Source organism: Fomitopsis serialis (assembly GCF_022376445.1).
Source record: "Fomitopsis serialis strain Sig1Antser10 chromosome Unknown B0H18scaffold_60, whole genome shotgun sequence".
In the NCBI taxonomy this organism is placed as follows: domain Eukaryota; kingdom Fungi; phylum Basidiomycota; class Agaricomycetes; order Polyporales; family Fomitopsidaceae; genus Fomitopsis; species Fomitopsis serialis.
In genome coordinates this window covers 25,062-49,686 of record NW_025955020.1, presented here as the reverse complement: position 1 = coordinate 49,686, position 24,625 = coordinate 25,062, and the positions used below count along the sequence as shown (strand labels likewise).

Genomic DNA, 24,625 nt, shown 5'->3' with positions numbered 1-24,625 from the left:
GGGCCGGCGCCATCCACCTCAGCCACAAACCACAGTGGCCTTGTTCTCGGCCGAGCCATGGTGACCACTACTGTGTTGTTGTCTCTTCTATTCCTCGCGTGTACAACGACTGCTCCGTACAGAGTCATTGAAAGTGTCTCCGTGGTCTGCTCCGCGTCAACATAAATACAGATCCCAACATTTACGACTAGTCCCTCATGACGAGATTACTCGCCACCTACTCGGAGGAATAGCTGGATAGACATACATCGTCAATGTTGAGTCATTAGAAAGCGTATGTATAACGTGTCGGTGCGCACCTTGTAGTTTTCGAGCAGTGGGGATCATAAAGAATACAACGGACAACAGACCAAGACCCAAACAAATCCCAGATACAGTGTAGTACCCATCTTGCTCTGTTACACACTTGCCACCCAGCTGCGCACAAACCGCTTTTCCGTGCTCGGACACACATTCAGCGGCTGTCATAAATTAATGGTAAGTTATAAATCACAGACGCTTCTCAGCCGATACACCGACCTTGTACTGCGATGTCATCCCCGATTTGACAGGTAGCGACGCTGAAGAAGTCGACTCCCTTCAGAACGAAGTATCTTGGCCACGTTCCGCCAAGATTGGAAAAGGTCGCAAACAGCTGCGAAGACGTGAGCATCATGATAGTATGGCTGAACATCGGAACACGCACTGTCATGTAGGTACCACCAACGATCGGGTCAGACACTCGTGTATGGAATGCAGCCATACCACCAAATTGTATCGTTCTACGATAGGGCATCAGAATATCTGTCTCAATAGATCAACGCCAAATAGACTCACGAAGCGAATGATGCAGCGACAGTCTCGATAATGATCAGCGCGAAAAACGCCGTGGAGATTGGCGGCGTGGGGAACCAGTAAACGGTCAGAGTAGAAGCGAGTGTTAGAATCAGGCGAGGCCAGTAAGAGTTGATCCAAGCATCGAGAGGTTTATCGCCTCGGGACCAGCGTCCCGCTAATAAGCCACCCAAGATCGAGAACGGGAAGTCGATTAGGACAGCAACCGCCATGTCTTCTCGTCCGAGACCCTTTTCGACCATCTTGAGTGATGTGACAGCGTCGTGAGCTTGGAATGCTATCTTGGCGAAGAGGTGCACGGCTAGAAGCGTTCGGACGTCTGTCATAGGAGGTGTTAATTTGCCAATCACTGCTGTAGAGTTAACGGGATACAGACGTTTTAGACGGCATATGGTCCACATTGTCTTGTAGACGGACTTGATGCTCATGTCGACATCGGCATCTTCGTCCTGCGGGATGTTGATATACTATGCTTGGGTATCAGGAAGACCACATACCTCTTTCTCAAAGAACAACCATATGGTGGTGCCGAATGATATCATGCTGCAGAAGAGCAAGTATCTGCCCAGCTCGAGACGCGGTATACCCCACTTTTCCCTGATTTTACGAGACTTTAGAATCGGAAAAAGTAGTAGTGACAGGGAGCACGTACGCAAACGCCTGACTGTTGAGAGCCAAAAACACCGTGTAAGACAGGAGGTACCCAGTGTTCAGACCAATAGTTTGGCAAGTGGACGCGAATGACAGGTTTTCTTCAGAGAGCAGCGTAAGTGCCCAGCCTGTCCAAATGGTGGTGGTTAGGTCACAGCTGGCTTGGACATGTCTCCTCTGCCTCACCATCAACCGCGATATCTACGTGGGTTTGTCAGTCAGGTTTCGGGCGTACAAAAACATATGGTAATGAACCTTGAGTGGCAGACAAGAACACGAGCGTGGTGAACGCGGCAGTAAGCACGTTGATATATTCTGCAGGCTAATATGCGCCTCGTTAGATCTCTGGACTTCCTAATATTAGCCGTACAAACGTTTTGCATCATCTCATCCGCGTAAAAAGACAGTATCGTCATGATGGAGCCGACGAGAATCTGCATGGGGATAATCCAGGATTTCCGTCGGCCGAGTGCGGGGGTGTACACAGCATCGACTATGGGCGACCAGAATAGTTTCAAGGAATAAGGATAACTCGCAAGAGAGAAAGTGGCGAGCTGTGAGTATGATAGATGCTCTCTGAGAAGGAATGGGAGGGAGCCTGTCCTCTGTGGTCAATAACGAGCGAGCCGAGTGACCTTATGGCGAATCTCACCTAGTGCGAGGCCCAGCTTGAGGTGCAGGCGTCAGCATCAGCTCGCCTCTTGCACAACAATCACTCACAGGAAAGCCCTGTATTAGGTCTTCAAACACGTAGTATGAGCAACTCGAATGGCGCTTCCGCGTAGTGTCACACTCACATAGAATGATGAGTAGGATAATTGCCCGTCTATCGCGTGTAGACATGGGCCGTTTTACATCCTTCACGTCGGCCTCGGCCTCCCGAGGCTCTTCCTTGTCCAATAGGCTCAATTCGACATCGTCCATGAGCCCATCTTCATCCCACGGACGACCCCGCGCGGTCTTGGGCGTTCGAGGCCGTACCGAGATGCTCTCCAGCGAGGTTGCGAGAGCGTCTGGCCGCGAGTTCTTTCCGTTCGCAAGCCCTGCGGGGTCATCTTGGTAAGCTTGTCTCCGTCGTGTCTGTTGGGTTGAGCCGTCGGGATGAGACATGGTAGGAATGCGATAGAAAATGAATGCTTGGGACGCGAGACGCGCTCAGTTACCCTGCCCGGGCGCCACTGCGAACACGTCCGCGCGTGTGACCCGTTTAGGCAGCTGACGTGGTTCAAAGAGAATCAAATCAACGATACACCAGGGACACACTAGTACTCTCTGGTGCATGTTCGCACTGGGATAGTACAGGTATCTGTGGTAATAATCTTTACACACAGCGGAGCGACGACGAAACCACATAACCAACGAACAAACGTATCATAGCACTACGGAATTCATATATACGCATGCGGATGCGACGGGCCATAGTAATCAAAGGATCCTCCCCTAGCCGCACTGTCTGGCATCTCAATATACGACAAAGGCGTCATGGGCGCGGTAGCTCGCGCTGAGAATCACTGCAGGAGTGTTCCGGTGCAATTGTACGCAACGGCGCCGTCCTCGCTCGGGCAGTCTGAACGGAAGAAAGGTTGAGTGACAACTACAACGTAAGCTAGAGCGGCTCACCCAGATACTCCTGGCAGCACGCCGCATACATGTTCTGGTACTCCTGACTCCCGCTAATAGACAACAGGTCAGATGGGGATGCAGTTTCCAGCGCAGATACGGAGAGGTAGACCTACCACTGCGGTATATTGCTTTCACACCCAGACGCAGTCAAGAGACTGGTGTCTGGGACTGTCACCCCGCATACATTCTCCCAAACATACTCGTTATCACTGAAAGGCCCTAGGCTGACGCAGCAAAGCGACAACGGCATCGCTGAAGGGCAAGATGTCTGGGCCGCTGTGACTGCGGCCAGCGAAAGGAGGATAGCAAGTGAGAGAGGCTGCATCTGGTGAATTGAAAAGGCTCGTGTTTCTGGTATTCTGTGGGACTTGGCTAAGACCTTTATATATTCTCAAGCAGGGCTTTCCTCACCTGTATGCAATGCACGTTCTGGGCGTTCAGCATCAAGGCACACCGCCAGGAGAAATCGGGCATAGACAGGATGGATGCGCTTGTCACGATGATTGACAGAACATCCAGCCACCTTGAATATCTCCGATGAATGTAAAGAATGAGCACGCGGTATTATTCCTCCGACTCCGATGTCGAGCATATCCGACCTTCGGCGCATCAACAGGTGTTGAATGTGTACCTCGGGTGAACTGGCCAGGTTGGCGCTCAGGAGGATGACCATGCGATGCCCACCGACGGTCCCGAGCCCATTCTAGGGCATCCGACCGCATACCATCCATGGGGGTGTTGCAGTCAATGGATCCCGGGGCTACGTAAGTTAGGTTGGAGCGAGGGCCTAACCTAGCCTGCTCCCGAGCAGACTCGCCTTCAGTTTAGCAGCTCATCTACGCACCTCGCCAATCATACCGTCATCATAGCCTGAGGGCCAAGTGCCCCGCGCAAGGAACCTTGCACGCAGAGCGTACTTCCCGTTTCGTGAATAAGTTAGGCTCCTGGATGACGCCCATATACGGCTCATTTCTCTGGACCGGGTTCCCAGCGGCTTTCAGTTTCAGCTGCGTGCAGTGGCAGCTTCAGGAACCGTGCTTTGTCCGCCACATGGTGCAGAGCAGTTTGAGAGCAGTAGCTATCGACTGCCACCGCCGTCCCTCTGCAAGAGGTGAATCCGCGAGGCGAGGGTCAGAGTCAGAGTTACTCACAAGTCTGCGAACTTTCAAGTTGGCCCCCACACTGGGCCACAGACGCTGGTCATGACAGCTTCCGTCGCGGGACTGGCCAGGCATCGACCCGGAAATTGGCACTGCGCATCTCTTCCTCCGCCATCGCCACCAACGCAGCCGCCGAAACCATGGCCACACCACAGCCGTCGAACAAGAAAGCAGTACAGCACAGCGCATCACGCAGGACAAAACGAGGGGACAATGGCCTCGTGTTTGTGGTGCCGCATGCCGCGCTGATTGGCCCTCGAGTGTCTCTCCTTCTCTCCGCCTCGCTCGCTCGTCCCGCATTCACGAAGACGGGAGAGCCGCCAGGAGGGTGGGGCGAAGAAGAACAGGACCAAGACGCGAGAGAGGAGGACCCAGCAGACGAAGACGAGGGAGACCAGAGCGGAGAGGAGGACGAAGGAGAGGCGCAGAGCGAGAACGAGGACGACGAAGAGTAAAACGGTACTAGCTGCACGGCGACGTACCGTCCCCACCTCCCCCATCCAACACCATCGACACCTCGTGCACTAGGGGGGCAATGCCGGCTTGCGCCCCTAGGAGAAGGACGCCGCAGAGCCGAATATGGACAGTATGCTTCTCACTACTTTTTCTTCTTTATTCACTATTTATCACCATGCACGTTTCGTCCCGACCTCAGAACGCTCCCCTAGACACTACCGCATAACCCGACTTGATTGCCTATCCATTACAGTACACACCTCACGCGTATATACTACTACACTACCCTCGAAAGGGGCGCAGGTCTGGGCGGCGCGTTTAAACGCCCGCACTTGTACAGGCCGGCGTCCGCCGCGTCTTAGCACGTTGTTTGCTTGTTGCGGTTAATAAATGCTGAATTCATCATCATCATCATCATCGCTCGCTCGTCCACCACGCCGCAGAAACCCAGGACCCCCGAAAATTGGCTGAAAGGCCTGAGCCTAATCCAGACAGATTTTGGATAATTTTAGGCCTTGGCCGGATCGGAATCCAGACAAAAAGCTCCATTTGGTGGTCATGCCCGATCTCTTAGTCCAGACATTTCCCTGATAGTAGATCTGGTCGGATACCTGTCCAGACAAGTACATAGAAATACACGATGGCGCCGCTGGTGTCTTATGTGTAAATATTCGGTGCCTAAAATGATTCATCCTTACGTGTAATATGTTGGTAATATGTGTTTCGATTTACGAGCAAACTCCGTATGGCAATGCCTGACTGGCGACTTGCTGTCTGTTAAGTTCAGCAAACATACGGACTCAATGCAAGGTGACATCATCCAAGAGAAGCACCATGTAATGCCAGCCACGCAGTTGGTTAGAATTGATTGTATGGTCCCGGAGAATTCGATACAGTCTATGCCTTTCACTCAATGACACAGAAATACATACAAATATTAACCTAGGAAGAGGATTAGTAGACTATGTAGTTTGACTGTCACCGTCGAGAATGCTCTCCAGAGCCCTAGAAGAGCAATACAGACAAAAAAAATCGGTTTTATAGAGGCCTGATCCGTCAATCCAGACAAAAAATACGAATTTGAAGGCCTGATCCAGCAATCCAGACAAAATTGTAAAATCTGAGGCATGATTTCGTAATCCAGACAATTAAGGTATCATGACCGACATGCCGGATGGCAATCCAGACATTTTGGCGTTCGGACGTCCAGACGTTTTTGCCAAAATCTGGGAGTCCCGGATCTGGCCTTTCAGCCAATTTTCGGGGGTCCTAGAAACCCCTTGCCTTCTCGTCCTCGACGCTGATAAGCACGGACCTTCGTGATTCGTGCCCACCACCGCTGCTGCGATCGAGTCGCCCTCCGGTCCTTTTCCCGAGCCATCTTCTCTTAGACTTCTCTCCCACTCCCGCCACCAGGCTGAGCCTAGTCCGGCAGTTTTCACTCTCGGCGTCGCGAGGTGCTCTCTCTGTTGCAATCTCTACCCGCGACCACCACCATGTACTTCCACGTACCTCTTATTCTCTTCCTGCTCGCCAGCGCCGCCCCGTCCGAGGCCAACATCTTCGCGCGAGGCTCGGAGCACATCCTCCGCAGTATTGACTCTGCCCACCGACATGCGGTGAAGCGCAGCTCCAATCTGGCTCGCGACTTGCGACGCGCATTCTCGCCGATCCTAGTGTCACAGGACAGTAGCTCGCAAAGTGTCTACTGCGTGACGGGAGATGGCCTCGCGGAGAGTGGCGGCGGGTCGTCTGGGTCTGGGTCGTCTGGGGGCTCCGGTAGCAGCGGAAGCGCGTCCGCGAAGGCATCGGGTACCGCGTCAGCGTCCGCACCTACTGCGAGCAGTTCGGGTACCGCGTCGTCATCGCCGTGGAAGTTGAAGCAGAGCTACGTGCGTGTATTGTACTGTCCGAAGTAGCGTGCCCTTACCCGTTGCGCAGGAGGGCAACTCGTTCTTCAGCGGCTGGACATTCTGGACCGAATCCGATCCCACTGATGGCAATGTGCAATACGTCGATTCCGGTACTGCTGTACGTCACAGCCCTACTAGAGGAGCGGGACGCCACACTGATCCCTTTCGCAGTCATCGGGGAACCTGACAGGTATCAACAGCGCAGGAAACGCATACATGCGTGTCGACACGACGCAGACCGTGTCGGGCAACCGCAAGAGCGTGCGTATCACGACCGACTACACGTTCTCCGGCGGTCTGGTTATTCTTGACGCCGTACATGTGCCTACTGGCTGTGGCACCTGGCCCGCCTTTTGGTCTGACGGTGCGTTGCTTCTCCCCTTAGTACCAATCTTCGTTCTGAACATCCTCTCGCAGGCCCCAACTGGCCGAACGGTGGCGAGATCGACATCGTTGAGGGCGTGAACACCCTGACTATCAACCAGGCCTCCATCCACACCTCTCACGGCTGCAATCTCCCGTCAGGGGACAGCAGCACGTTGGGCATCAGCGGAACCGTCGTGGGTGGCACCAATTGCGCTGCCGCTGAGACAGGCGATGCTGGCTGCGGTGTGCAGTCGAGTAGCACCAATTCATTTGGTGCCGGCTTCAACTCCATCGGCGGAGGTGTCTACACAAGTGCGTATGCGAGCGTATCTGTGAAGTTATCGCTCTCTTACATGATTCTAGTGCAATGGACGAACGATGGCATCAAGGTCTGGTTCTTCCCGCGCTCCTCCATCCCATCGGACATCTCAAGTGGCTCTCCTGACTCTTCGAAATGGGGGACGCCACTGTCATTCTGGCCGAGCACGGACTGCAACATGTCGACGTACTTCTACGACCACCAGGCGATCTTCGACACAACGCTCTGGTAAGTAGGGGTGCATTAAGGGCTAGTGTGGTTGCCTGATGTTATGTGTAGCGGTCAATGGGCAGGTACTGCCTGGGGTGCGACTGGTACCGGTCAGAGCCAGAGCTGTGCGACGACGACCGGCGTGTCCACTTGCGCCGACTATGTTGCGAACCACGGCGACGGCTTTGCGGATGCCTGTGCGTACTCTGTCAATTTTCGCGACAGTTCGTTTATACTGACATGTCGCTCAGACTGGGAGGTGAAGAGCGTCAAGATCTACCAGGAAAGCTGATGATGTCGCCGTCTCTCCGTCACGAAGGTATATCTTGACGACATACACGACCAACGACACTGTACTCTGCTGTATCTTATGTTGCTTGCTTTTGGAGGTCTTGGATACGTTGCTCTAGAGGTTGTATTCATGGAAGGATCACGGTCGCCACTTTATCATATAGACATGACCAAACTGTAATATCGCACTGCACGGAATGCGAGCCATACTGTGTTTTCTGCATTGACACATTGTTGGATCTATTAGGTTGTTTGCACTCGTAAATCTCGCTGCTGCGAGGCATTGTAATGGCAGCACGGCAAGTCACACGCAGAGACGCTTCCGGGGCATGGAAAGGGCTCTTGCTCAGCATATCATAGCAATGCATACAAGGGGGTGCGCAGTTTTGGCGGTGCGACAATAGGAAACCGGGAGAGAATGCGATGCGAGGGACAGAAGACGGGACGACGACGGGGGCATCAGAGCTCACCGGGTCTACAAACACCGCTGGATGAGCATGCGAGTTCGCTTTGGTTCAAGAAACAAGAGCACATACCTTCTGGAACCCGATGGCGGCGGCCTTCTCGCGGAAGCACTGGCGGCAGAGGTCAAGGCCGTACTTGCGGATGAGACCAGCCTGGTGCGCGCATTGGCGGCTTGACACGCCGCATATCAGCTTCCCCGCTGCTTGACTGCAGGCGTCCAGGGATACTCACCACTGGCGAGAGCCCTTGCCGTACTTGCGGGGGCGGGAGAACCAAACGGCGTCGTGGGTCATTTTGACGAGGGCTTGAGGGTGCTGGCGAGATGCACTACGGCAGACGCGACGGTCGTAAGAACAAGTATATCAAGCACGAACGGCGGTTCACTCACCTAGGGCTGGTACTGCGAGACGACTTGCCGTTGGTGGTGACGACGAAAACAGTGTTGTCCTATACAGTGGCTCGGAGGATAAGGTTTGGAAGAGATCACGGCATTCGCCGGTTTCTCGGCCGACCCCGGCACAATGTGGCTGATATTCACCTCCGGGCGTCTATCTTCCTGGGGCGGACCCGGACCGCAAAGACGAGTCAGGATGTTAAGTTTTCAAACCATGTCATCGCCCGCCTAGCTCAATCGGATAGAGCGTCAGACTCTTAGGTGTGGTGATTTGCGTACCCCCGCAATCTGAAGGCTGCGAGTTCGACCCTCGCGGTGGGCTAGTTCTTTTATATCGGTGGGCACTGGCAGTCGCGATGCGCACACCCCGGGGCCCCTGCATAACTTACTTTTGAACTTATTTTGATTCATCCGAGCAGGTAGTGGCGGGTGGGGGTACTACTGGACCTCTATTACTTATTGCGGTATGGGCATTCAAAGAGAACAAGCCATGCTTGAGAAGGCATCCTACTGAACCTCAACTATTCAATACCGCGTCAACATGCATTGATAGTATATGTACCACAGGCTCCGACCGCAACATCTCAGTCAACCTTCATGGTCAGTACATAGCCAATACATCAAGCACAGGTCATACGACACCTATCACGCTACCCTAGGTGAGACAGACATTCAACAAACAAAATATTAGGTATGATCCGCCCCAAAGTCCAGTATGCACAAGTCATCCTCTGACCTAGATCTTAACACCTCCCAAAACATGTGCAAGCACCTGCACATCATCGTCCCCATCGTCCTCGTCCTCGCCATCGCCAAGGGGGAAGGCACCGGGGACCGCATGTACTTTCGTCGGCGCCGCCCATGCACGGACCGGCGTCCCCTGGGGAATGTGGATTTTGACGCTGACATCCACCTCTTTATCTGGCGTGAAGAACGGAGACGATATCGCGAGTGGTGAGTCTACACGATGATACAGTCGAGATGCAGTGAGAATCCAGAGCTGGAGACCAATCATTAACCACTCACCCCGGCCTCTGACGGACGCCATAGCGCTTCCCGCTTGACTTCGAGGTGTTTTTGGTGCACGGGCCACCGTGGTGAACAGCGGGATGAGCTTTCCGACTCTGCACGCGCCGCAGACTAGGTGGTCTGATGGGCGAGAGAGTAGCATGGTACAAAAATTAGGACGTACCGCATTCCTCGGGGTTGATTGACTTGCTATGACGGCCGTAGCTGACGGCGCCGAACGTGAGCGTCAATATACCTGAGCCCTGAAATCAGCTTCCATGGAGGGCACTTACATCTTGTTGCATTGCTGGCACTCTGCACAAAAGATGTCGTGCGAAAGAGGCGGTCAGAGCTCTAGCCTAACATGTCAACAGGAACTCATGCTTACTCCACTCATACTTGTACTCGATCTCGTAGTTATGCTTCGTCTACAGTAAGGCAATTGTGTGAACCCTAAGAGCAACGAGCATGAAGGAGAAGCGCGCACCGTGACCTCAATGTCTGGACGTGCTCGCATCACCTTCTTCGCCCTATACCCACCGGTCAGTCTTCACCAGACCCGGCAGCTCGACCGCCGCAGCCACCCACCATTCCTGGAAGATGTCGCCGTGATTCTCCGTCGGAGCATCACTGATGATCCAACTCGCAAGATGACACATCTCATGCGAGAGCGTGTTGCGGATGCGCTCTGCCCGAAGATCGAGGGATTCAATATAGAGTATACAGCTTAGCACTTAGTGCACCGACCATCGGAAGTGAGGATCTTCACAGCCAAATCGATCCTGGTGCTGTCGACTCCTTCTCTGGATCTAGAACACAGTGAATACCGCCGGGCTTAGACTCTCGCTCACATGGCATACGTGGAGACCAACCTATGCCAGTTCGCCTTCCCAGCGGTCGTCAATAGCCTCTTGCTCCACTTCAATTCGGTCTTGCTTGGCAAGCCATGCCCGAAAACGAGCCTGTTCATCTCGTCAAAGAACGTATTGGCATACCTCTCCCGCCGTTGTTGCTCCGCCGCCTCCAGAGCCTTCTTGCTGAGCTTCGGCGGCTTAGTCCCGTTTAACTTCTTCGGTTTGGCTGCTGGCTTTGCCGAGCGTGCGCTGGCCTCGGACTCGATATCCATTTCCAACTCGGAGTCAGTAGAGTGTACAGACACGATGCGGCGAACGGGAGTGGAGGGCGCTGAGATGGACGGCATGGTACAGGTTGCATTGGTCGCACGAAGCGGCTTGCGTGCGCTCCGCGGTTCGTTACTGGCCAACCTATGTTCAGCGACCGCAGCAAAGGATGAAGTCAAGCATGGCATACAGCGTTAAAATCGAGCCATCATTCACGTCTAGTGGATCTTCGTCGTCCGGGTCGCCATCAGCATATAAAGGAATGGTGGGTCTATTCTCGTCGTCCTGCGACGAGGTCGGGCGGTGAGACGTCGCAATGCGTGAAGTCGGCCGCGAGGCCAGTTTGGCCGGTGCTTTCCCTTTTACTGGCAGTCTCTCCTCAGTGTCACTCTCTGAAGAACTGAGGGTCAAGTCGATCACTGGGCCTAAGTTCTTGGCGAGAGCTCGGGTGGTGTCAGTAGCGGTGGGTTGTGGGTGCTGCGTCTGAGAAGCGGACTTCGCATTATCGACGCCTTCATTGTCGTCAGAGCCGTCGGAATCAGAGCTTTGTATAATGCGTCGAGCTCGGGGAGTCCTGTGAGCATCAAGCCGATGATGAATGGGGCTGCGAAGACCCGTGAGACGCGCAATTGCAGCACAAGGAAGGGGATACAGGGACCCACATGTCTTCCTCTTCATCAGAAGTCAACTCAATCACGACCTCATTCTCTCCATCAGCAGGTGCGCGTCTCGAAGCTTTCCGACGTCTAAGTCCGGGCGTGAATGACAGTGAGCGCATACTATTCCACGGCGAATGCACTCACTGGAGCCGCTCCTCCTCGCTGTCTGGCACAACCTCATCCTCCAAGCTCATCGCGCGCATTTTCTCCACCTGGCTGTCGACGAGTGAGACGTCGAACGCGACGCGTAGCGCGGCTTTGTGCAGCGGTCGGCTATTTTGAAACTCAGCCATTGAGGACCGATTTGGCGAACAATGGAGAGATAGATAATGGAGGCTGCGCGGCTAGTCTGTAATGCTTTGTGGGTGTTGCACGGGTCGTGTGGCACCCGGTGGGATGCCTGTGGTGGCGAGCGGAAGCAGATCGCGGGCGGAGGCAGATCGACAACTCGAACACAACCGTGACACGACGCGTCCTCCCAGCACGTGCCACGCGTTCATCTCGATTCCCCCGCACTGGCGCCCGGCCACCAGATCCCCATCGGGTTCTCTCTTCCACCAACCGTGACCACCATGCATGCTACTTACTACCAATCCAACGAAGCCCTGACACGATGATGGGTGATCATGAGCTCAGCCAAATGTCTCACGCCTCTCCTGGCTGGTATGCTCGTGGAAGCTAATCGATAACGTTGGAACTGGAAAAGCTAACGATACAAGGGAACAGTGATGTAGGCCATGATACATGTCCACAAGAAGACGGTGGTGCTCGGGTGAGTGCAATCAAAAGAAAGGTGACGCAAGGCAGTATAAATGTGACAATTCAGCTTGTCTGGTAGATCTTGACGCTCTTGACCTCCCAGTCTGAGAAGCGAGGTGAGGAAACTGAGCCACTGAGCGAGGAGACACTGTCACGCACATGCTTCATTAAACGCGGCACCATTGTTCAGCACGTAATCCGCGCAAGTCGCAGTGCTCGTCATTGAGGCGCAGCTGGTCTCCTGTCCGGGAATGCCAGAAGCACCCCAGCCATCTCCGGCCCAAGCGCCACTACAATGAAGTGTCAATAACCTACCCCTGCCATCGGTGTCACGAGTATAAGACTCACCAGAGCGTTGTGTCGAAGATAGCCGAATGATCGTAGAAGAACTCCGTCGTGTTGCACGAAGAAGAGGGGAAGCTGGCGATGGGAGTGCCCCAGGCCGACGGATTTGGCGCGCCGGAGGTGATGTCGCTCGGGATAGAGCTGCGAGGGAAGAAGTGGACTGTGATACCAGTGTCGTCCCATTTCACTGCAGAGGTTCAGCAAATGTCAGCATGCGCACGAAGATGGAGAATGAGGAAGAGCGCACTCGTGTAGACACCACCACCCATCGCGTTGAATCCAGGCCCAAACGCGTTCGTCGCGGTAGATCGCACGCCACACCCCGTATCCCCAGTCCCCGACACCGAGCAATCCTGGCTGCTAACCAGCGTCCCAGCGATATCCAACTTGCTCACGTCCGTCGATGGCAACGAACATCCAGTGTTTGTGTGGAGCGTAACCTGGTCGTTCGTGTACGTGTTCACTCCCTCTACGATGTCAATCTCGCCGCCGGCGGGCCAGTTCGGGCCGTTCGACCAGAACGCGGGCCATGTCCCGCACCCGGTGGGTATGTGCACCGCATCGAGAACGACGAGTGCCTGGGTATACGTGAATTCGGTCGTGATGCGCACACTCTTGCGCGTGCCGGAGACGACGGGCGTGGTGTCGACGCGCATGTAGGCGTTCCCGGCGCTGTTGACGCCTGTCAAGTTCGCGGATTGCTATTACGAGAGGTAAGGAAAGGAAGATACGAGTCTCACGGAATTCAAGACTACTCACAGCAGCAGATCCGTCCACATAGTCCACCGTGCCGCCGGTTGGATCAGCGTCAGTGAAGAAGGACCATCCACCAAAGAATGAGCTTCCTTCCTACAATGACTCCGTCAATATTCAACACAAGCCGCATAATTAGCGACACTCACGTAACTCTGCTTGAGTTTCCACGGAGACGAAGCGGCAGCAGCACTGCTGCTAGCCGCTGGAGCCGCAGACGATGTTCCCGAAGGTTGCACCGTCCCAGACGAACCGCCCCTGCTCCCTCCTCCAGTATCACCTCCACCGGTGAGCGACGATCCATTTGACGCGACGTTCACGCAATATGGCTGCTGTGAGCTTGAGCCGTCGTCTGACCGACCAATGAGTATGCTTGAGTATGCGAGACGCAGATCGCGAACGAGGCCCGCGCCCCGCTGGTGTGCACGGCTGGCCACGCGTGCAACTGACCCAGACCCGCGAGCGAGTATGCCAGCATCAGAAGGCGCGACGTTGGCGAGAAGGTAAAGCAGGAGAGGTATGCGGAAGATCATGACGGCGAGAGAGAAAGATGAAGGAGTGGAGGCTGGCCGTCGAGGTCCAGGAGAGAACGAGAAGACAGCAAGGAGATGGAGAAAGAGGAATGAGTTGCGAGTCCCGGCCAGGTTGTGGAGTCACTAAATAAGCAATGGCTCGGCGCAGTCTGGACAAAGCAGGGCCGGCGCAGTGTGCTTTGACAAGGCAACAGACAAAGCGGTGCGGGATCGAGGTGAGATTGAGACTGAGATGACGGAGGAGTACGAGGGCAGGATCTGGGGCAGAATGAAGCACGTCCTGAGCATGGAGCCTCCATCGCAGCAGGCTGGCCTCCTGGTGGCCGGTGGAGAGCACGGTGGTCAGAGAGCCACCGAGACGCGTGGCGGCTGCGACGCGCTACGCCCACGTGATGGCACACGCGATCGGCGATCGGGTCTTCGGGAACGTCCGCGGACATCTTCGATCAACCTCTCAACAGATCCGGCTTCGACTCCCGACTCGGACGTGCTTTCCCTATACATAATGCGGAGTGCAGTACTCTCCTACGTACGTGGTATGCACTGGTGGGATAGAGACAGGTGCGAGAAGCATTCACATATACCAAATACTCCTAGCATTAATTAATGCTGATCGTCATGCCCAGCGTTCGACAGTTCCAAGTTGGATCGAACTTGGTGATCTCTACACTGGGAGTGGGTGTAAATGAGCGACGATTGCGTGCCAGGGCATCTGCGCTTTGCACGCATTATAGGCTTGGCTTCCGATATGAAGCGTCGAGCATCCCCTGTACAAGTGGCATTTCCGTGTCCAATGGGCCGCGGTCCATACAAATTCGTGAGCAGTGTAACAGCGATGTCTAAGATAGGTGCAGCGAAGATTCGCCGCCGTAAGACCTGAGGCTCGATCATAGAGCGCGACGATGCTATAACGCCGTGCTGTATCGACAATGCCGGGTGAGTTGACTCCTCCGAGTCGTGAACCACCACCATCCGCATAAGCAAGCAGAATTTCAAAGATAGCACCCCGGTCACGTTGAGTGTGCTTGAGAAGGGTTAGTCAACTTGCCCATGAGAGCCTTCATATCTGCGTACATGCACATGCCGAACTCTCGACGGCAGTTGTGTGGCGTCCGAACTGGCGTGCACACTCCTGTCCGTCGCTGCGGCACGTTTACCTACTGTGCAACCCGTGCCCCGTCGTATCAGCACCTGTGAGGCGATCCGTCTAGTATCAAGAATTATCCTAACGGAAACCTAGCTTTGAATGTAAGCTCTGATCTTCAAGCCATTGAGAGACTGATGCTGCCAGTGTGGTAAACGGAGTCCCGCCACTGGTCGGCCGAGAGCCGTGGGAGTGACGCGACCCCGGTCCGTGAGCGCGTCCTGGCTACATGGGCGCCTACGCGGCAAGCACGAAAACCTCGCTCTCCCGGGGCATCCCCTCCGCCGAACGTTAAATGCTGCGAGCGCTGCACAGTATCCCGCCGCTCTGCATACGACCATGACGAAGACACAGGCATATCCCTTCTGGTGCGTGCGCTTGCCTGCGATACGCGCCAGATACTCACATCGTCCGGTGACCATCCAGGCTGGGCGGTGAGTCGTCGCATGACATCACGCGGACGCGTATTCAATAGACAATTCGGTCGTTAGGCGTCGCGGGCTCCAGTACGTGCTTGACTTTCTTCTTGACCACCATGTAGTCGCCGACGGACGCGTCTGTACAGTGGCAGCGTCATGTACGCACCCGCTAGACCTCACCAAAGTGTGAGTGCCGCCCCTGCAGCAGTCTGCGCCACCACCTCACTATCTCGCGTCCGGCCTCAGGAGAATGCAGACCCTTCCGTCTGTCCCGGGTCAGAAGCAACCCTCCACCCTCTCTGTTCTCCGCATGACCGTTGCCGAACAAGGATTCCGAAGCCTCTACACGGGGCTGACGGCTTCCTTGCTTCGGCAGATGTCATACTCCCTCGTCCGACTGGGCAGCTACGAGGAGATGAAGGCACGCTTGTCCGAGGACGGTCCGCCGTCGTCGGGCAAGCTGCTGCTGGCAGCGATGGCGGCGGGCGGCCTCGGCGGTGTGGCCGGGAACCCGGCTGGTACGTGCGCCAGCGTCTCAGGTGGAATTTGTATTTACATCCTTGGGGGCAGATATTCTGCTGGTGCGGATGACCAGTGACTCTATACGACCACCAGAAAAGCGGTACAACTATTCGAACGCTATCACTGGGCTCGTGCAAATCATCCGCAGCGAAGGTGCAGGAGGACTGTTCAGAGGACTCGGGACGAACGCGGTGTGTTTTTACCGCTTGCGGCATCCTCAAGTGCTAATTCGGGGGGCGTAGGTGCGAGCAGTGCTGATGAACGGTTCTCAAGTGTGGTCGTGAGTATCGAGGATTGCAGCATACTCGGTCGGTGCTTCCACTCCGCGTACGTAGGTATGACTTCTTCAAGTCTTGGTTCCTGCAACATCAGTTGCCCGTCGTCAACTTCCAGTTCCGGGATAATCTCGCTCTACACATGGCCGCTAGCACACTTGCTGGCACCGTGGCTACCAGTGCGTCCTTCCGAGACCGGCTTATCAACAAAACTGACGCGTCTCTCTAGCTGTTTGCTCGCCCGCTGACGTGCTGAGATCGCGATTGATGTCCGCGGTGTGTATCTCTGTGCATCTCCTATCTCCTATGCTGATCTTTGCACAGTCGGGAAAATCTAATCCGATCGACGTCCTCAAGACATCGCTACGAGAAGAGGGGCCTAGATTTCTCTTCAAGGGATGGACGCCTGCGTTCATTCGTTTGGGGCCCAACACGATCTTCATGTTCGTCTTCCTAGAGGTAGGGACTGTCAATCGATCAATGCTCATCAGTAGTACTGATCTACCACGCTTCATTTAGCAACTGAAGAAGGGATGGCGCACGCTGTTCCCTGCCGATTGAGATTCACCACACGCTCTCGCTATTATCAGCACATCGAAGATAGAGATTGGCATGCACCGAAGCCTCGATATCCTTGCACTATGTATCTTATTTATTTCTTCTGCGTCGAGAATCACATACTTCGTGCATAAGTTCGACCATGCTTCGTGATGCAGTCGAAGGGTCGACCGGACTGAGGACTCGGGAGTCGGGAGGTTCCTAAGACGCGTTTATGATTTGACGCGTCAGTCACGTGATGGCATCCCTTCTCCGAAAACTTGCACTTCTCGACTTTCGATCGCAAGCGCGTGGGTCTCAGATCTCAGTCTCTTGAGTTTTAACAAGCTCTCTTGAAGGCACGGCTGGAATAACCTGAGCTCCCCATCTTACGTTCTCTTTGGTCCTATCTGCCAGTGATAGCTATCCGAGCGAACCAGACGTGCACCCGAAACAGGGCTATAGCATCCCAGTGCAAGAATGGAAGCGTTTCAGCTTCTCTCTCGTGGAGGCGCCAGGTTTGACAAGAAACGGTTTAAGGGGGATGTGCAGCTCTTCGACGTAGGTGATTAGTGGTGTAGTATCAAATTGCGCGCTCAACTGCGGTCTTGTAGAAAGCGAAGCAGGACAAGGGCAAGGCGGTCGCACGAGCCCCCGAGGCGACCTGCCTGCAGAGCTAGACTTCTTCAAGTATGCTCAGGGTGGTTCGGCTAAGCGTCCAGCAAAGGCAAATGACTCTGGTGATGGTGATGCGAGTGGAGAGCCGTCAGATCGACGGAAGAAGCGGAAGCTGGACAAAGGAGAGGCGGAGGAGGCAGAGGTGTCCGACGAAGACGACCCGCCCATGCCGCGGCACCGTGTCACCACGAAGGGCTCGAATGTACCAGACCACATAGAACCTTCCAGCAACTGCAGGAGCGGTACCAGACACCGTCTCACCTACTCGCGAATTTGACGCAGAGCGGGTACAAGCGACCCACTGGTATACAGTCTCATGGTATACCAATTCTCATGGAGGTGCGTACGCTCCCAACTCTGCCGTTCCCGCAGTCTCATAACGACTCACCAGTCCCGGGATGTTGCTGCTATATCTCCCACCGGTACTGGTAAAACGTTATCGTACCTGCTCCCCGTCATGTCCCTCCTAGGCTCGCCCCTTTCTCGGACGAAAGCTGAGTTCGGGACGGGCGTCCGCGCGCTCATCGTCGCTCCGACTCGTGAGTTGGCGCACCAAATCCATAACGAGTGTCTCAAGCTCGCTCAGGGTCGGAAGTGGAGAATCGTGCTCTTCAGTAAGGCGACGGCTAGCACTCTGGCGGACAAAAGCGTCCGAGACAAAGTTGGTAGGTCTGCACCATGGAGATGATCTGCGCCGCTCTAAGCTTGGTTGGATGGCAGACATTATCATCAGTACTCCTCTGCGATTGGTCTCGGCTCTCCAGGCAGGCGGTCTGGAACTTAATAAGTAAGTAGCATGCTCGCCTTCTTGGAGTTCTATCTGACAGCCTTCAGCGTCCGACACGTGATTCTGGATGAAGCGGACCGTATGCTAGACACAGAGTTCCTGTCACAAGTTCAAGAAGTCATTGCAGCGTGCACACACCCAGCGGTCCAGAAGGCTGTGTTCAGTGCGACGCTCCCAGCGGGCGCAGAGAAAGTCGCCATGAGCATGCTGCGAGATCCGATACGAGTGGTGGTAGGGTGAAGTGCGTTCTCTCCGTGGACAATGCAGCGGAAGCTGACAGCCATCCAGGGACACGCCGCTGCCGCTCATCGCACAGTCGCTCACCTACGTGGCGGATGATCCGTCGAAGTTGCCTACCCTTCTTCAATACCTGTCACAGCCGTACAATCCACCGCTCCTCGTGTTCGTTTCGACACAGCCGCGCGCGACGTCTCTGGCAGAGGAACTGGTGCTCAATGGAGTACCTAACGTCGATTGCCTGCACGCCGGTATGACTCACAAGGAGCGGGAAGATGCCGTTTCTCGCATGCGGCGTGGGGAAAGCTGGGTCATGGTTAGCACGGAAGTCATGGCGCGAGGCATGGACTTCAAGGGCGTCAGAGAAGTCATCAATTATGACTTCCCACAGAGCGTTCAGAGTTATGTCCATCGAATCGGTAAGCGGCGGGCGTCCTGAATGTTTTCTGGTCCACGTTAGCACGCAGCGTGTCGTTGACATTGACGCGTATTACAGGTCGCACGGGACGCGCTGGGAGAGAGGGGAAGGCGATAACGTACTTCACGAATGAGGACGCGCCGTTCCTCAAAACGTAAGTGTTCCTAGCAGTATCCCAGAGTCACCCCGTGACAAACCGCCGAGCCACACCGTGACCATGAATGCTGATTTGCCCTCTAGGATTGCCAACGTACTCCTCCAATCTGGTTCCTCAGTCCCGGAGTGGATCCTGAAGCTTCCAAAGCCTTCAAAAATGAAACGGCGTCAGATGGGCAAGGTAAAGCGCGCAGAAGTGGTAAATAATGCAAGTAGGGTAGGACGGAATGATGCTATCAAGAAGAGGTGAGTCTCCACTGACCGTGTACTGAGGGAACGCAGGAATCGATAACGATGACAGGGATATGATTGCGGGTTCAAAAAGACGAAAAGAGAAGGTAGGGCAGGGAAGAGAGGAGTCAATTCCAGAAGAGGGTTCTCACAGCGAGGGGACAGGCGCGTAACGGGACGGTGCATAGTGCTGCTAGTGTACAGATCGCACATTTCAACGTCATGTTTTCATATACGCCACTGGTCCCTATGGTAGAGTGTGAATCATTAAACATCAGATGAGAGTCGCGGACACGGGGAGCTTCCTCAGACCCGAACGAAGCGGTACGATATCTGAGATTAGACCCGAGTACCAAGATAGAGTAGTGTGCCACTGCGTAGTCCAGTGGCACATCCCCGATCAACGCGTCCTCGGCGGAAAGCAGGCGGCGGCACCGGCACAAAGACGCCTGTCTCGTGGGCGGACGCATTGTTTATAGCCGTTCTGGGCGTACAATCGCGCTCCTAAGTCATTGTCCAGGGATGTACGAATTGCAGAAATGAAGGAAGTCTCTACCGCAGCTGTATCAGCGATCACTGGAACGGTTCGTGGTTTCCAGAAGTGGATGTTGTCCCGACCGAGGATTATGACTCTGCCTCAGCGTTCTGTATTTTGTCAGTAAAAGCCTCAGCGAAAAGTAACCTCAGCGGCGAGCGCGACAGTCTGTGAACGTGTCAGGCCATGTGCCCAACTCAGGGCGGGGGCGATGTCATGTTGTGAGCCTGGAGACGAGGGCGACAATCCTGCACCTGCGCCATAGGTGAAGCGGTTCCAGCAGAATGCCACGCAGCTCTTCACGAGTGGCACATGCATCCGAGCAATAGATAGGCCCGAATGAGAGAGTCCGACGGTGGCTGGAGAGGAAGTTCTGTGGCGCCTGCATACAAACGAATATTGAATGTCAGGAAAGTCGTAGCAAATTGCGACTCACTTTACGGTGGACTAGGCTCAATTCTGGGCGATGAAACAATTTGCATGCCAGAATGTCAGCGGCAGGCAAAATTGGCCTGGCCGCATTACCCTGAGAGGTAGATAATTCAGAACAAATGCAGCCACCGAGGTTCAAAGTCAGTTCGCACCAGATCTCGATAATTAAGCTCGGAGAGACCTCAAATATTGTCCTCGAGGTCGCCATGAGGCGGGTATACGGACTGTCTCTTTGCTCCGCCCTACCATGGACGCGTTCTTACACTGCGATCCTGAATCATTCTTAAGGGAAGGGCTCGAGGACGAGATGCGACTCCCTCCGTATTTTGAAGCTTCTCGTCCTCGAGTCCCTCTCGGGCAGCTCCCTAGCACACCAGCGACTCACCTACCTACTCGCCACTACGATGCCCGCCTTGCGCAGCGTTCGAAGGTCCCGCCGTCTGTTGAACAAGCCACCGCGCGACGCAGGTACGTGCTTCACTGCTATTTACCCACTGTTTGCCTCTGTGGGTCCACACTACGTTCGTTCTTACTCACCTGCTTTTATTGGACTGCAGTGTTCGAAGACCCTGATGAGTTTGATCTGCATGATCGACAGGCAGAAAGCCCGCGCGAACGAGCGTCGCCCGCCCCCGCTGTACGCTCGACCCGCAAGACTCCCCCGTCGCCCGGCCCCTTCCTTCCTCCGTTCTCTCCCAACCCGTTCTCGTGCCCCGAGCTCGACTTCATACGCCGATCGTCGCACTCTCGCAAGCGGGATGCGGACCACATTCCGCGACCGCCCAATGCGTTCATGCTCTTCCGTTCTGAGCTCTGGGCGAAGGAGAAGATCAAGAGCACCGTCGAGCGCGACCACCGCATGATCAGCCGCATGGCGGGCGCAGCCTGGAACGCGCTCCCCGAGTCCGAGCGCGTTCCGTACCGACGCCTGGCTGAACTCGCGAAACAACGACACGCCGAGGCGTACCCCGACTACAAGTACTCACCCGTGTTCAAGAAGGAGAGGCTCCCGCGTCGGAGAGGCGGTAAGGGCGCGAACCGCGACTTCTCGCGCTGTGATGTCGTGGCGCGTCTTCTTGGCGAAGGATGCGAAGGCGACGAGCTCGAGGAACGTATCAAGGATTACGACAGGAAGAAGGTGCTGTATGTGATACCCCCGCGGCGCATTCGTACGCGCGCGACCAAGGCTCAGAGGCGCGGCGTTCAGCGCCAGGTCTCGCCGGACACGCGCACCCCTTCTCCTGTATCGTCCAATGAGGACGATTAATCAAGATGGAGCCTTCGACGCCCGAGATACCATCCTTGCCAGATCCAGGGATGCGAGAATCTGAGCTGCTGGAAGCCACTCACCCCCCGTGTTTCCTTCCGCCTCTGCCCCCTAACCTTGTACGTCCTGCCACTTACATATATACGATGATTCTCATACCCACTGCGAACCACAGACTGTCGACGATGAGAAACACTTCGACCGTCATTTCTCTGTAGAGAGAGGCACTCCTGTTCCGACGATCACCATGAAGCAGTGGCCCGACGTTCCTCCGGCCATCCTTGATTTCTCTCGCGACGCACACGGACAAGGCTACGTCCGACCCTCCTCCCAAGATCTAATGCTCCCTGTATCCGTCTGTACCCTTGAGAATGACGGCGCCTTCGGGGAGCTGTCGACGACGCATTCTCCATATCCCCCATGTTCAACCCTGATCGCTCCTCCGCTCTCCTGGATCCCGAGCCTGCGTCATTCGACACACACTCACCGCCCGGTGATCCCAAGACTGACGATGAGGTTGATTACGACTTCTGGCTCGCTGCCGAGCATTAGTGCTCGGCTTCGTACCACTGCTCTTACATAGACGCCGCCCCTATTACACAATTCGCTTTCGCCGTGACGTTCCCGGCTCTCGACATCTTCGCTCTCACCTCGCTGTTCGCGCCTCGCATCTCGTCTCGCTTTACTGTCTGCTCAGTTCTCGCCTAGATCATCTAGTGTTACATCTCCCCTCTCCCCTCTGTATCTATCAGCATCGGCTTGGGCCTGTATGTGTAGTTCGTAGCGCAGGAAAGTCGCTTCACATTATATCAACACTATCGATACATTTCTGAAGACGTATGTCTGAACGCGAACCCCACACGACAGAAAGTAGGTCTTCATGTCGGCTTCGCCCTTTTGACGGCGGCATGCTCCTCCACAACTGACTGCGAAGCCCGCTTGAACTGGGGCTTAGCCGGCACAGACATATCGATGTTTCCCGCCGCATGCTCCGCTTTCAACCATTCGAGGCACTCATCCTTGGTGCCCTCCGGATGATCTAACTGCCATTCCATCACGGAACTCAGTACGGGGGCAACCCAAGGACCCGGGGGTGCATTCAGCGCCCCAAGAACCTCCCGGCCCTGCAACATGAACACATTAGGCTACAGAAAAGTCAAAGAGAGTAGGATCCGTACGTTGAGCATCGGTTTGGCGTCAACCATAGCGGTCAGACCCAGCGCTTCTACCTTCGTCACCAGGGCATTATACACAGCTATACGTTCCGAAGCCTTAGTCTCTGCAGGTGAATGAGTCCGGCGGATCTCTGGATAACAGATACATATATACCGTCAAGAAGATTTGTGTAGGGATTCCAAAAAGGCAAGAGGTCTTGCACGAGGGAGAACAAGAGCGATATCTCCCACTGAATCACCGGTGGGCTGTGGATGGTCCGTTGCCGTAAGAACACACCTTCCGCGCGAAAGTGTTGTGAGTTTGCAGCAGCACGCTATGTAGTAGTTGGGGAGCCCACCAATCTTTCGCCTGTCGTCAGGAGATTGCCCTTGTGCCAGGTCGGCCACCGCCGGAGCGATAGCCTTCCAGGCTCTGAACAACCATGGAACGCCATCCAGATAGTGGTGCTGGGCACCAAGCTTCAGGCTCTCGTGAATGACGATCTCACTTGCAGGATGGTGCTTGCCGCTGGCGTCGGTGTAGGTGATGTCACGGTAGGGGGTCAGCGCGCATGCAAGGTAAAGCCGTCCGCGGAGAGCCATGTTCTTCTCGAACGGATCCACAAGGGTAGCATGTACCGGAGTCAGGTTTGGTGAATGGTCGGGATTGCATAGGGCCCTGAATATTGAACCAGCCGCTAAAGCGTGGTTCACAGGCTCAAGAGACTGGGAAGACGCCGCTGACTGTGGTGCCTGGAATACGGTCGAGTACAGGGACAACTCAAGGAGAAGGTCGAGTGCTCGGAGTGGGTCGCGGGCTATATGTTCAACATGAGCTGACTGAGACAGATGCATGTATGTATCACTCGCATTGCAGCATTTTGTCGACTTCATGGCCAATGCGTTCCTTGCTAATTTTGAGCCCCAGTGCTTCCTGAAGCAGAGCATCTTCGTTCAGTGAGTTTGAGTATGTCGTATTTTCTCTACGCACCTGAATCTCAGCTTCACGAGCTGCTTTCTTCAGCTTTCGATCGACGTCAAAGCCGAATCGGGCGCCGAAGCGTATGCTTCGGAGAACTCTCAGAGGGTCGTCTCTGAACGTCTCCAGAGGGTCAAGAGGCGTCCGTATGAAGCCTTGCTTCAGGTCCACGAGACCCTACTTCATCGGGTTTGATATCTGGTATACCTCCGAGTCATCTGGGGCACGCACCTTGCCGGTGTGGTCTTCTACAGTCCTCGTGTGTACATTGTAAAACAGAGCATTGATTGTGATGTCTCGTCTCAGCGCATCCTGCAGAGGTGTCCCATATGTCTTTCAAGCCTATTGATAAGCGCATTGTTCAGAGTACTCGGTCCACGTACTATTCGCGTTGGTATCCGGCTGTCCTCAGAATACTCTTCGCTTCGGAGGTTTACAAAGTCCAGTCCCGACCGAGAACTGTGGTCCTGGCCGTCTCGAGGTGTTTTGACTGCTCCGGGTTGCTTGATATCTTCGCTACTTCCTTCACCTGCAGTCCCTTCACATTTGAACAGAAGTGGACGAAATGGGTCGCGAATGTGACGCCCATCATGTCGCTGAGCGCAACGTCTATGTCGTTGCTGTCCAAGCCTAGCAGCTAGAAGATCGAAGACCGCTGTCAGTTGCAGGATAGCACATTCAGTTCCTGTCAACCCGACCTTATCCCGGACCCACCCTCCGGCGATTCGACATGAGGTTTGCGACCCTTCCGTCTCCTTGATGTAGGCTGTGCACTCGTCTAGCAGTGTGCATATCTTGTCCTCTTGCTCGGTGAGTCTGACCTGCATTCTTTTGGGCCTAAGTGTCTTTCCAATGCGGATGCGTGCTGGTAGGACAGAGTAGCTATGCCAGTGTCGGACTGCTGGAAGAAACGCGTGCGAAGGGCGGCAAAGCGCCAGCAGCATGAGCACAATTACTTGCCCCTAGTGTCTTTGCAGCCAATGCTCTAGAATGG

At 54.9% G+C, this 24,625-nt stretch overlaps 11 protein-coding genes and 1 non-coding gene across 12 annotated transcripts; 6 read left to right on the top strand and 6 right to left on the bottom strand.

The window, feature by feature from the left end:
• Window positions 1-28: 28 nt before the first annotated feature.
• On the bottom strand, window positions 29-2,625 carry B0H18DRAFT_1020903 (MFS general substrate transporter). The gene is made up of 14 exons (XM_048029507.1): window positions 2,283-2,625; window positions 2,206-2,225; window positions 2,138-2,153; window positions 1,860-2,083; window positions 1,741-1,807; window positions 1,672-1,686; window positions 1,487-1,613; window positions 1,332-1,431; window positions 1,211-1,283; window positions 817-1,153; window positions 686-761; window positions 520-634; window positions 300-461; window positions 29-233 (listed from the first exon to the last, which is right to left on the bottom strand). Exons 1-14 carry the CDS (start codon window positions 2,593-2,595, stop codon window positions 196-198), a joined length of 1,683 nt encoding a protein of 560 aa, XP_047890783.1. The 5' UTR covers window positions 2,596-2,625; the 3' UTR covers window positions 29-195.
• Window positions 2,626-2,993: 368 nt separating this feature from the next.
• Window positions 2,994-3,433, bottom strand: B0H18DRAFT_880182 (uncharacterized protein; the record flags this gene model as incomplete). The annotated part of the gene is made up of 3 exons (XM_048040747.1): window positions 2,994-3,052; window positions 3,106-3,158; window positions 3,225-3,433. 3 exons carry the CDS (start codon window positions 3,431-3,433, stop codon window positions 2,994-2,996), a joined length of 321 nt encoding a protein of 106 aa, XP_047890782.1.
• A 975-nt stretch (window positions 3,434-4,408) lies between these two features.
• On the top strand, window positions 4,409-4,723 carry B0H18DRAFT_956619 (uncharacterized protein; the record flags this gene model as incomplete). The annotated part of the gene is made up of 1 exon (XM_048042477.1): window positions 4,409-4,723. The coding sequence occupies one exon, from the start codon at window positions 4,409-4,411 to the stop codon at window positions 4,721-4,723; it is 315 nt and encodes a 104-aa protein (XP_047890781.1).
• Window positions 4,724-6,220: 1,497 nt separating this feature from the next.
• Window positions 6,221-7,824, top strand: B0H18DRAFT_956618 (concanavalin A-like lectin/glucanase domain-containing protein; the record flags this gene model as incomplete). Its single annotated transcript, XM_048042476.1, has 7 exons — window positions 6,221-6,616; window positions 6,666-6,755; window positions 6,809-7,001; window positions 7,055-7,315; window positions 7,367-7,550; window positions 7,602-7,729; window positions 7,784-7,824. 7 exons carry the CDS (start codon window positions 6,221-6,223, stop codon window positions 7,822-7,824), a joined length of 1,293 nt encoding a protein of 430 aa, XP_047890780.1.
• A 514-nt stretch (window positions 7,825-8,338) lies between these two features.
• On the bottom strand, window positions 8,339-8,581 carry B0H18DRAFT_1086110 (40S ribosomal protein S29A; the record flags this gene model as incomplete). The annotated part of the gene is made up of 2 exons (XM_048031997.1): window positions 8,339-8,459; window positions 8,520-8,581. 2 exons carry the CDS (start codon window positions 8,579-8,581, stop codon window positions 8,339-8,341), a joined length of 183 nt encoding a protein of 60 aa, XP_047890779.1.
• A 323-nt stretch (window positions 8,582-8,904) lies between these two features.
• On the top strand, window positions 8,905-9,004 carry B0H18DRAFT_t122. Its single transcript has one exon. It is a non-coding gene; the product is annotated as a tRNA-Lys (tRNA).
• On the bottom strand, window positions 8,940-10,891 carry B0H18DRAFT_1086109 (SprT-like family-domain-containing protein; the record flags this gene model as incomplete). Its single annotated transcript, XM_048031996.1, has 10 exons — window positions 8,940-8,977; window positions 9,709-9,822; window positions 9,875-9,915; window positions 9,984-10,005; window positions 10,079-10,118; window positions 10,178-10,220; window positions 10,279-10,378; window positions 10,438-10,499; window positions 10,563-10,720; window positions 10,862-10,891. 10 exons carry the CDS (start codon window positions 10,889-10,891, stop codon window positions 8,940-8,942), a joined length of 648 nt encoding a protein of 215 aa, XP_047890778.1.
• A 1,219-nt stretch (window positions 10,892-12,110) lies between these two features.
• B0H18DRAFT_1020880 (concanavalin A-like lectin/glucanase domain-containing protein) lies at window positions 12,111-14,190 on the bottom strand. The gene is made up of 6 exons (XM_048029506.1): window positions 13,477-14,190; window positions 13,334-13,423; window positions 12,822-13,275; window positions 12,578-12,761; window positions 12,389-12,519; window positions 12,111-12,333 (listed from the first exon to the last, which is right to left on the bottom strand). The coding sequence occupies exons 1-6, from the start codon at window positions 13,858-13,860 to the stop codon at window positions 12,293-12,295; spliced, it is 1,284 nt and encodes a 427-aa protein (XP_047890777.1). The 5' UTR covers window positions 13,861-14,190; the 3' UTR covers window positions 12,111-12,292.
• A 1,153-nt stretch (window positions 14,191-15,343) lies between these two features.
• Window positions 15,344-16,781, top strand: B0H18DRAFT_1121366 (dicarboxylic acid transporter; the record flags this gene model as incomplete). The annotated part of the gene is made up of 11 exons (XM_048034323.1): window positions 15,344-15,372; window positions 15,431-15,438; window positions 15,496-15,510; window positions 15,570-15,609; window positions 15,670-15,941; window positions 15,994-16,136; window positions 16,188-16,225; window positions 16,281-16,399; window positions 16,450-16,496; window positions 16,545-16,679; window positions 16,740-16,781. 11 exons carry the CDS (start codon window positions 15,344-15,346, stop codon window positions 16,779-16,781), a joined length of 888 nt encoding a protein of 295 aa, XP_047890776.1.
• Window positions 16,782-17,064: 283 nt separating this feature from the next.
• On the top strand, window positions 17,065-19,540 carry B0H18DRAFT_1020859 (P-loop containing nucleoside triphosphate hydrolase protein). Its single transcript, XM_048029505.1, has 10 exons — window positions 17,065-17,322; window positions 17,372-17,637; window positions 17,664-17,774; window positions 17,827-18,100; window positions 18,156-18,222; window positions 18,270-18,458; window positions 18,511-18,878; window positions 18,956-19,031; window positions 19,118-19,279; window positions 19,335-19,540. Exons 1-10 carry the CDS (start codon window positions 17,238-17,240, stop codon window positions 19,435-19,437), a joined length of 1,701 nt encoding a protein of 566 aa, XP_047890775.1. The 5' UTR covers window positions 17,065-17,237; the 3' UTR covers window positions 19,438-19,540.
• A 919-nt stretch (window positions 19,541-20,459) lies between these two features.
• On the top strand, window positions 20,460-21,591 carry B0H18DRAFT_559172 (high mobility group box domain-containing protein). The gene is made up of 2 exons (XM_048038600.1): window positions 20,460-20,699; window positions 20,789-21,591. The coding sequence occupies exons 1-2, from the start codon at window positions 20,636-20,638 to the stop codon at window positions 21,496-21,498; spliced, it is 774 nt and encodes a 257-aa protein (XP_047890774.1). The 5' UTR covers window positions 20,460-20,635; the 3' UTR covers window positions 21,499-21,591.
• Window positions 21,592-22,376: 785 nt separating this feature from the next.
• B0H18DRAFT_1086105 (uncharacterized protein) lies at window positions 22,377-24,458 on the bottom strand (the record flags this gene model as incomplete). Its single annotated transcript, XM_048031995.1, has 10 exons — window positions 22,377-22,622; window positions 22,677-22,777; window positions 22,828-22,950; window positions 23,012-23,492; window positions 23,542-23,586; window positions 23,644-23,808; window positions 23,863-23,964; window positions 24,015-24,049; window positions 24,085-24,268; window positions 24,330-24,458. 10 exons carry the CDS (start codon window positions 24,456-24,458, stop codon window positions 22,377-22,379), a joined length of 1,611 nt encoding a protein of 536 aa, XP_047890773.1.
• Window positions 24,459-24,625: the final 167 nt, after the last annotated feature.

What these genes read in the sequence shown, in the direction of transcription:
- B0H18DRAFT_1020903 (XM_048029507.1), bottom strand. Translation starts at nt 2,595, where the DNA reads ATGTCTCATCCCGACGGCTCAACCCAACAGACACGACGGAGACAAGCT. An exon ending in CGGATGAGATGATGCAAAAC is followed by an intron (nt 1,808 to 1,859) that starts GTTTGTACGGCT and finishes GGCGCATATTAG; the next exon opens with CCTGCAGAATATATCAACGT. An exon ending in CACTGCTCGAAAACTACAAG is followed by an intron (nt 234 to 299) that starts GTGCGCACCGAC and finishes ATGTCTATCCAG; the next exon opens with CTATTCCTCCGAGTAGGTGG.
- B0H18DRAFT_559172 (XM_048038600.1), top strand. Translation starts at nt 20,636, where the DNA reads ATGCCCGCCTTGCGCAGCGTTCGAAGGTCCCGCCGTCTGTTGAACAAG. An exon ending in CAAGCCACCGCGCGACGCAG is followed by an intron (nt 20,700 to 20,788) that starts GTACGTGCTTCA and finishes ATTGGACTGCAG; the next exon opens with TGTTCGAAGACCCTGATGAG.
- B0H18DRAFT_1020859 (XM_048029505.1), top strand. Translation starts at nt 17,238, where the DNA reads ATGGAAGCGTTTCAGCTTCTCTCTCGTGGAGGCGCCAGGTTTGACAAG. An exon ending in GAGTTATGTCCATCGAATCG is followed by an intron (nt 18,879 to 18,955) that starts GTAAGCGGCGGG and finishes CGCGTATTACAG; the next exon opens with GTCGCACGGGACGCGCTGGG. An exon ending in GACGCGCCGTTCCTCAAAAC is followed by an intron (nt 19,032 to 19,117) that starts GTAAGTGTTCCT and finishes TTTGCCCTCTAG; the next exon opens with GATTGCCAACGTACTCCTCC.
- B0H18DRAFT_1020880 (XM_048029506.1), bottom strand. Translation starts at nt 13,860, where the DNA reads ATGATCTTCCGCATACCTCTCCTGCTTTACCTTCTCGCCAACGTCGCG. An exon ending in ATGTGGACGGATCTGCTGCT is followed by an intron (nt 13,276 to 13,333) that starts GTGAGTAGTCTT and finishes CTCTCGTAATAG; the next exon opens with CAATCCGCGAACTTGACAGG. An exon ending in GGGTGGTGGTGTCTACACGA is followed by an intron (nt 12,762 to 12,821) that starts GTGCGCTCTTCC and finishes GAACCTCTGCAG; the next exon opens with TGAAATGGGACGACACTGGT.